A 10,275-nucleotide genomic window follows, 5' to 3' on the forward strand; every position below is an offset into this window, starting at 1 on the left:
CTTATTAATCTGTCCGCCTTAGTTTAATAGTCGTCCTACATTGCAAAACTACATCTCTCTTCTCCTTTCAATCAGTGGTTTGCCACATTCGTTTTTTTATATGCCTACACCACTACTGCCACCGGTTCTGCTTCCGATGACAAACCCTAATAGGCGATAGTAGAGGTTGGATTGGAGACACAGATGTCGTGGTGTTTCTCCTCTCTCAAACAAATTAAGCTTTGAAGACCTAAAATGTTGGATTGACAACTTCCTTCTTTTCTTCTTTAAAAAGCAAAGTTGTTTTTTGGGTGGTATGTTCTTCATTGATTTTGCTTTATTTAAATCCAAAGTCTCTAATTAAGCCTTTTTCTTTGTGGGGGAATCTGACATTTTGACGACCTTCTTTGTAACTTTTTTTGTAACCCAATGTCGTATTTTCCCTAATCGATTAGGAATTAGTTTCCTTGAGTTTTCAAAAGAATGAGAATGATAACCACTGTTATGACTGGATTTAAAGAATACTATAAGTTTGGTGTGTTTAATTGGGTTCGGGTATGTCAGATTTTGTTTAATCGAGTTGGCGTGGTTCAGTTCAGGTGATGTGTACTCACGTTTCGTGTGACTTCGGGTGAGACTCAGTGATTGGTTCTTTACACATGATCATAAATGATTGAATTTTATATTTCTTTATAAGTGGCTTGATGCATTTGTTTTTTGTTTTTGTCCTAATTTGGTAGGTCTAAGTTATAGGAGTGTTCATGTTTACGTTGGAATGGTCCACATTTCATATGTGAGTGGGAGATGAGTTATGTGATATTTAAAGATATTTTGATAGTAATGCAGATTGGTAATTGGTTCGTTCCATTTTTTACTTAAAGGTTTGTCCTGTTTATGTGGAATTCGTTAATTTAATGTTACAAGATAAGTGGGAACTTCTTTGGGCCTCAAAATATTTTGTACACAATTTACTTGCATTCTTTAATTTTGTTGTTCGTCTCATTTTGTCTTTCCTTGGCTTGCATTCTTTAATATTGGGTATTTTTTTTTTACTATTGATGTATTATAATTCTTTGTGCTATGATGATGGGTTGATGGGTTGAAACCAATCTGAACACATCAAATGCTCCTCAATTCTAATCAAATAAGCAGACAAACACAATATAATCACTGAAGAACCTCAAGTTGCAATGTCTTTAGATGTAACAGTTAATAGTCTTTGCTTTTGACACACATGCATATACTTGCCCATATTCATCATTTATTTCATTTTAAGGCATGCAGAAACAATGGCGTTTCTTTTTTTTTTCCTTCTTTTTTTATATAGTAGTTATGCTTTCTGTATAGTGCACATTGTTATCCGCTCATATTCTTTTTAATTAATGATCATAGAAGGCAAGCGAAATGCTATAGACAGTTTCAACCCGTATTTGAAAATTAGATGAGTTAAACTACATTTGGGTTGAACTGGTAAAAAATAATTAAATTAACGGGTCGAAATAACTGAAACTTTAATAAAAAAATCCTTATTATTGTTTTTTCTTTTTGTTTCATATTTTTTTAATCAAATTTCGTGGGTAAAGTTAAAATACAAAGGACAACAAAAATGAGAATGATGAGAAGGAATCATGTTCATTGAATATAGATTTGAATGACTGAGATTAATTTAATAAATAAAATTTAATGGAAAAGCCATGAAAATAATAACCCACATTTGTTGACTTTCTATCTCCACATGCAAGGCACATGTCAATTCCCCCAATTATTTTAAAATGTCCATAACTTTTTCATACGACATTATTTTTTTAAAAAAAATTCACCATAATAATAAGCGTTTTTTTATCTTTAATATGAGTATCATATTGTTATATAAAAATAAAAAAAATTAATGGGTTTTTTAATTGTGTTTTTTTGTTGTTCATTGTGTCATTGTGTAATATGTTGTTTCCATTATGTTTTACGTTTCAAGTCATTGTGTTATATATATTCACCATTGTGTCTTACGTTTTAGGTCATTGTGTTATACGTATTCACCAATGTGTCTTACATTTTAGGTCATTGTGCTATACGTATTCACCATTGTGTTTTACGTTTCAAGTTATTGTGTAACATGTATTAACCATTGTGTTTTATGTATTAGATAATTTTTTGTTATTTTATCATTATTTTTACATATTATTATTATACAACGGTGTTATTAGTATTTAAAAAAACATAATGGTGAGTTGAAAGACACAATAACGAAAAAATACAATGACAAAAAAGACACAATGATAAGCGAAAAGACACAATGGTGTGCGAAAATACACAATGACGAAAAAAGACACAATGATAAGCGAAAAGACGCAATGGTCTGCGAAAAGACACAATGACGTGCGCAAAGACACAATGACGAAAAAAGACACAATGATATGCGAAAAGACACAATGGTGTGCGAAAAGACACAATGTGTGCGAAAAGACACAATGATAAGCGAAAAGACACAATGGTGTGCGAAAAGACACAATGGTGTGATTTTTGTTTTAAATTTTATATAACAAAAATCATTCTCATATTAAAGATAAAAAAACGCTTGTTATTATGATGAAATTTTTTTTAATAATATCATACAAAAAAGTTATAGACGTTCTAAAAAAATGGGGGTACTAACATGTGCCTTGCATATTGAGAGAGAAAATGTGTAAAAATACCTCTATACCCTTTTTCTTTTGGTCCCCACTTGACACATGTCAATTATTTATGGCTTCTCACACTTCTCATTTTTGTTACCCTTTGTAGAATAACTTGACCCCATATTTCGTTTATATCTATTGCAGCAATTTATAGTTGAACACTAAAGCTTTGGTTGTCTCTTGGCAGCATGTTCTTCGAGATAACGTAGTCGGTATGTGGCATGAAAATCAAGGAAACGCCGGTTTAAAGACACGATTTACGAGGGAATCGATGGAACGTTTTACGAGGTAGTGAGAGGTGATTTTCTAGAGAGAGAAAGCTTGTGTGAAAAGTGGTGTGAGGAGTGAGAGGGCTCATGCCCGCTATTTATGAGTTTTTTACTTGTTTGGTATAGTTATAAAAAATATTTATCATTTTAGTGTACTTTTAAAACTATTTATCAAATTGGGTACTTTTTTAAATCCTTTTTGTTTTTAATTAATCTATATATATCTTTTACTTTTTTCAAATATTTTTATTGACACCTGTATAAATATTTCTTGAAAAATTCTGAAAAAATGCGAAAAAAAAACTGCAAAAATTAATAAAAGAATCAGCAAAAATAAAAAAAATCAGCAAAAATAAAAAGAAAATTCTACACTAATTCATGAACAAAGAACAATTTTTTGTTAATACCAACCACAAAATGAATCAAAATAGTTATCTTTTCAACAACAAAACACAAATAAAATACCAAATAAATCCATTAGTGGTATCAATTTCAAATACATATTATATATACATATATATATATTATTAAAAGGGAAATTTCAATTCCCTCAAAACTACTGTTCCTTTTACTATTCAATTTCTTATTATTTTATTGGTTACAAAGATTAATATCAAGTATATATTATATTTTATCTTTTTATTATTTTAGTTTTACTTATATATATATATACACTAGAATTTTCGACCCGCGCATTGTGGCGGGAATAAACCGTGAAAAGAAAATAGTATTCGGACACACGTGCGTTGCGGCAGGCCCGTTATAATATTAAAATAAAATTTTCAACCGAAGGGTCAACGCAATGACATAGCTGCAATACTCGTAATGCAAAAAAAAAACTTAGCGCGAAGAAACTACAATGAAAATAGACGCATATCTAAATGTCAACCCGAGGATCAGGTCGGTATCATGGCTGCAACATATGTTTCATGCCAAAAATCAAAGCATCATCATAGCCATAAGCCGATCTCAAGAGGTGAAATAACAATAGGCTTGGGTCTGCCACATGGATTAACAAAAGGCATTTAGTGTATTGTGATAGTATGCAATTATTTATGGTGCATTGTTTGATGAACAAAAGCTGTACAATAGTGGTAGAAATTGAAATACTTGTTGCTGAAATAAGCTATCCAAAAGCAGCAAGGAGATGGGTCAAAGTAAGCTGATGTAACAGTTGAAAACGTACAAAACAAAGACATACGAAGGATTGCTGAAGATTAATAACCACCGATGATGCATAAGATGAACTCATCCACCTTATATCATAAAGAAAATATTCAAGACATGTTAAAGTCCCAGACAAAAAGACAAACCGAGCAAACAATTGTGATCACTAAAAAAAGAAAACATGTTTTTTCTTGATGAATAATCCCAAATCAAAAAGCCGTTTGACCAGAAAAGAATATCCACCAAACAAAAATCCAAACGGAAACTGAAATAAGCTATTATTAGGGCTAAAATTGAACCTAAACAAAGAAATCACCAAGCACAAATTGGGAAAATGAATATCAATTATATCAGAAGACACAAGACCAACGAACAATGACTGTTATAGGCACAAATAAACGAATAACTAATTACACATTACTTTAAGCTGGTGCTAGAAGAACAAAAGAGGTAATCGATTTGAATGATGATAAGTGCAATCACATGAACGTAAACACTATTACGGCACTTAAACTCATAAGCGTTAGTCTCCAAAGATGTTAAAACCCCTCAATATGCATTATATGTATTGTATTGACGGTTGACGGTCGTCAAGAAGCAGCAACCATCACCGTCAACGCAAACAAATAATGTCTGCCCGAAGGGGGGGGGGGGTTACACCGTATGGGTGAGTGGCGACACGGTCGCTACCATAATTTGCAACCGTAATCGGAAAAACCCACCACACCGTCGTCGCCTAAGGTTTAGAAATATGTGTCGTTGAAAGACCGAAATGAAACCCCGCAACAACATTGGGGAAAGGCGGCATGGGTCGAAGGAGAAGCTCGTCAGGTAGGGGAGTGAGACGATAAAAGAGTTTATGGAAGTCAAAGACCCAATGTACAACTTACCATGCAGAGTGTACAACCAGTTATGCAACACAAAGTTGCAAATTGTATATAATATATATATATATATATATAGGGTAAGGATTCTAAGAGAACCCTTTGTAAGTTGAGAACTTTGAGAATCATTTTGGACCACTAAAAACAAATTTAAAAAAATATTTTAAAAAATCATAAAACAAAAAATAACAAAAATTTTAAAAAGGTAAAAAAACCAAAATTCTTATATTTCTGTCCGGTTTAATTAAAAAAATAAAAAAAACAAAAAAAAAACGTTGTATTATACATATATGTATAATTTTATTTAATCTTTAGTTACGTAATATACACATATATATACAGTATCATTTATCTTAAATTATACACGTGTATACAAAAATCATGTAAATGTACATATATGTATATACTATATATATGTGTATATAATTTGCTAAACAGAGTTTTTTTAAATGAAACCGGAATGTTAAAATAAGAATTTTAGTTTTTTTACTTTTTTCATTTTTGTGTTTTTTTTAAATTTATGATTTTTTTTTATTTTTGGGTTTTTTGTGGTCCAAAATGGTTCTCATAGTTCTCAATTTCAAAAAAAGTTCTCTCATGATCCTGATCTTATTTATATATATATATATATATATATATATATATATATATTAAAAATTATGTAATTAGTTATCTCATAAAATATACTCTTAATGGAATAAACCAATAAGGTAAGCTATATGAGACTATGTGTATTGGAGGTGCTACAAATTATGGCGAATTGAGACACGTGATGCTCAGTCAGCAAATGTTAAGTTTTTGTTTTTGGGGTGTAGTGGTGTAGTAGCCCAATATATATATATATATATATATATATATATATAGAGAGAGAGAGAGAGAAAAGATAGAATACATTAATTGCTTAACGTACAAGAATATTTATATTTTATGAAATCGATCCATGAAATCACATCACAAGATCTCAAAATCGTCAATATATATCCAATTAATCATTGGTTCACGGAAATAAATATTTTGGGATCGTTAATCGATCAATTTTTTAAGTTTCTTCATGAAAACCTTTTTGAGCATTTTAGGTTTTTGGTTGAACGTTTTAGTATTTTTTTGCTTTTGAGCGTGTCGCGTACATATCGTATGTTAAGGCATTATTGTACAGTATCTCGACCCTATATATATATATCCACTCACACAAACATATAATAATAATAATAATAATAATAACAATAATAATAAACAAGAGCACCAGACAACAACTGCATGTCGCCCCCCTCCCCCACCACCCACAAATCGCCCCTTTGTCATCCGGAGGCGGTGTTCTCGCCCAAATCCCATTTGTCGCCCCTTTTTCGCCCACCACTACACACACCCTGAGTATTTGCAAGTCAATGAAATAATACATGCATATAGAAACTTATTTTCATTACTTTATTATTTTTATTATTTCATAATTCAATGTTTATAACGAATATTTACTTAGATGTATCGACATAGTAATATTCGATCCACTTTTCGAATTTTTCCTACTTACATTTCGATGTAAAGTTTATTCAAAACCGAGTTACAGTAACACACGAACAAACTTTATTAACTTAATGTTTTATTAATGTCCTCATAATGACGCACATGTTTACATATATAAATGATTGCTCTCGCCTGCGCGCACGTGTACTAGAACAAACTTTATAAACTTTATATTTTATTAACGCCCCAATTGTGACATGGAAATTTACGTATATCAACGTTCCCGTCGCATCGCGTGGGATCATTTACTAGTCTAAATTAATAATCAAAATTAGGGGTGTTCATCGGGTTAACCCGGTCGGGTTTCGGGTTAATCGGGTTGGGTTAGTCGGGTTTTTCTTATAAAATATCTAACCCGAAACCCGACCCTATTAAGGTTCGGGTTAGTCGGGTTCGGGTTATTCGGGTATCGGGTTAGTCGGGTTAATCGGGTTGACCATGTTACTTTATAATTTAAAGCTAATTTTTATGTTTGTAACTCGTGGGTTACAAAATTTCTCATTCCACTCAATTTTCAATTTATTTTACAAGTAATTATCTTATAATTACATATAGGCTTGTAAACGAACTGAACGGACATGGAAAAATGCATGCCCATGTTTGTTCTTTTAACTTTAAACGAATACGATCACGAACACTTAATCAAACAGATATTTGTGTTCATGTTCGTTCGTTAAAAAATGAACATGTTCGTGCTTTTTTATGATCGTTCATTTAAATCTAAACGAACAGTTCACGAACATATATCAACACAATTAAACAAAGATAAACGAACTTGAAGGAACATGCACATACATTAACGAACGTAAACATACATAAACGAACATAAATGAGCGCATTTAAATGAACAAAAATATAAACATATTATTGTAATATAATTTCTAAATGCAAATAATATTTAATAATTTTCTATTGATATGTGGACAAACATGAAAGAATGTAAACAAACTTAAATGAATGATCATAAACGAGTGTTCAAGAACATAGATGAAAGAGTGAAATATTTGCTCATGTTCGTTCATTTATTTTAAAAAAAACTTCTAGTCTAACGGTTCATAAACAAGTAGAAGAATAATTAACTAATCTATAAAACTTTCAGTATTGACTTTTTAGTGCTTATTTCACACTTTTATTATTGTATTTGAAGTAAAGTATCATCACTAATCGGGTTAACCCGAAACCCGATTATTTTCCAAAAATAAACCTGAAACCCGACCCTATTAGCGATTCGGGTCAACCCGAATAACCCGATTAATACTTTTCGACCCTATTTAACCCGACCATAATTAGCTTATTCGGGTTCGGTTCGGGTCGGGTTGGGTTAATCGGGTTCGGGTATTTTGGACACCCCTAATCAAAATGATTTGGCCCACTTACACATCCGTTCTTCTAGGCTTCAAAGGACAAGTTGCTCGGTTATGACCAGGCAGTTTACAAATTCCACAAGTGTTAGGCTTTTTCCCTTCCTTAATGTCCATTACATTTCGTAGTCTTGTTGAGCGAGGACGACCCTTTTTATCCCGTTTTAACTCTGAATTTGGAAGTAATCCTCTAGTATATGATGAGTTAGGCCAATAAGCTTCATGAGGAAGTGGAGAAAATTCAGACGACCAAGTAGCACAATAATTAGCAATTGAGTAGCATTTATCAATATATTGCCAAGTGTTCAAAGAAAGTTTGACACATGCACTCAACACGTGAGAACACGGATACTTAAATATCTCCCACTTACCGCACGTGCAAGTTTTTTTATACAACTCAACTACTTGGACATTATTTTCCTTTTGAGTTATCACCTCAAATATACCCTTCTGCCGGTTAAAATCTCTCAAATAATGTGCACCGGCTTTTGACATTAAAGCTGCTTGTTTGGCCAAAACATGGGGAGTATACATATCTCCGTTAGCTTGAGCACTAAATCCCATAGGACGTCTCACATTATAATAGTGTACTAATCTATAAAATGTGAGTTGAGCACATGTTGTGATTGGTAAGAAACGTGCACCTTTAAGTACAGTATTGAAAATCTCTGACAAATTTGTAGTGAGTAGCCCATACCGCTTTCCACCATCATGTGCAAGTGTCCATTTTTCGGGTGCATATTCCGTAAGCCATTGGCGAGCTTTTGGATTTATTTTTTCAATTTCCTCCATAATAGAGTTGAACTTTCTAATTTGATTCTGGCTCCCCGCACGGTAAGCTAAAGCTTTCAATTGTGAGTTACGAAACTTATCATTAAAGTTGTCGATAAAATGCCTTAAGCAATACCTACGGAAAATGATGAATGTTATTAACATGAACAATAAAACTGAATCAATGAAATAAAATTCTAGTAAACAATACATGTGAAAACCATGAGGCTCTAACCAAGGAGATCCATGATCATTAACTGCCTTTAGGATCCCAGCATGACGATCGGATATTAAACAGATCCCTTCACTATCTTTGACGACATGTTTCTTAACATGAGAAAGAAACCAACTCCAACTAACGTAAGATTCATTTTCAACTATAGCAAATGCAAGAGGCAATATCTGATTATTACCATCAACTCCCATTGCAATCATCATCTTACCTTTATACTTCCCATACAAATGTGTGGCATCTATGCTAATCACAGGTCGGCAATGCTTAAATCCTGTGATAGAAGGTTCAAATGCCCAAAACACACGTCTAAATTCCACATAATCTACACATGTCTGTCTCAAAACGCACCATTCAACGATGGTACCGAGATTGAACTTTTGTAGTGCCTCCATATATTTAGGTAAATTTAAATAAGATTCATCCCAATCTCCAAAGACATGTTCAATTGCCTTTTGTTTTGCAACCCAAACCTTCTTGTATGAATGTGTATATCCTAACTTATTAACTACTTCGGCACTTAAAGCAGAAATGCTAATAGATGGTTGCTCTTTCAAGCTTGCATCTAGGATAGGATGGTCTTGAGTAAAGTTAGAATGCAAACAAGTATGTGGGCCGGTATACTTTGTGATGTCAAAAGATCCACTACGTTTACGTTTACATGCATAGAGTTTTCATTTGCATCCTTGTTTATGTAGCTCACAATTTACGGACCAAATGTCTGGACATGATTCAACAACCTCAAAGTGTTTATGTGTCTTGATGTTGTAGAGCTTGAGAGCTTTGATAAATTCTTCATTTGTCATTAAAAGAATCATTTCCCAACTCACTAATAAAATCATTTTTAGTCTCTGAACGTTGCCGTACAATCCAGTTGTCTTCAACTGTCAAATTAGTTTCCTCCAAAGTGGTATACGTTGAAGGTACTTGAACATTATTATATGATGTTCTATCTCCATCTACCTGAGTTTCTTCTCCAGTTCCATCTTCTTTAAACTCATCATCCGTATCACTGTCAATCTCATCTGTAATAGCAATTTGAGACATCGCATTAAAATCCTCATTTTGAATCATGTCTGATATTACATTAACCCTATTCATCCTGAATGATAATGCAACAACCTGAGATAAAATAAACAACATGATAAATATGATAGATAAAGTAATTAAATTGAAGAATCTAAAACATGTATTATTATTTCTATGTTTTATGATTTTATCTAATGTGTATGCTAATGTATTGTAGCAAACTACTAACTAAATTGAAGATTCTGACATGCGGTTTTGAATATGGCACATATTATAATTATATATATGTTTATGTACTCAACTCAATAAAAAATTGCATAATACATAATCTGAAACATATATATTATTATAAACATATATTAGTATAGTTAACACGTAAATCAACATCAT

At 32.3% G+C, this 10,275-nt stretch overlaps 1 protein-coding gene across 1 annotated transcript; it reads right to left on the reverse strand.

Annotated features, from left to right (window-relative positions):
* Positions 1-7,865: 7,865 nt before the first annotated feature.
* Positions 7,866-9,251, reverse strand: LOC143615458 (uncharacterized). The gene is made up of 2 exons (XM_077088579.1): positions 8,860-9,251; positions 7,866-8,760 (listed from the first exon to the last, which is right to left on the reverse strand). The coding sequence occupies exons 1-2, from the start codon at positions 9,249-9,251 to the stop codon at positions 7,866-7,868; spliced, it is 1,287 nt and encodes a 428-aa protein (XP_076944694.1).
* Between the last annotated feature and the right edge of the window lie 1,024 nt (positions 9,252-10,275).

This window comes from Bidens hawaiensis, unplaced genomic scaffold (assembly GCF_021521415.1).
Source record: "Bidens hawaiensis isolate Kalapana, Puna unplaced genomic scaffold, B.hawaiensis_p1.1 tig00043015_1, whole genome shotgun sequence".
NCBI classification, from domain to species: Eukaryota; Viridiplantae; Streptophyta; class Magnoliopsida; order Asterales; family Asteraceae; genus Bidens; species Bidens hawaiensis.

What these genes read in the sequence shown, in the direction of transcription:
- LOC143615458 (XM_077088579.1), bottom strand. Translation starts at nt 9,251, where the DNA reads ATGGAGGCACTACAAAAGTTCAATCTCGGTACCATCGTTGAATGGTGC. An exon ending in AATGATCATGGATCTCCTTG is followed by an intron (nt 8,761 to 8,859) that starts GTTAGAGCCTCA and finishes CATTTTCCGTAG; the next exon opens with GTATTGCTTAAGGCATTTTA.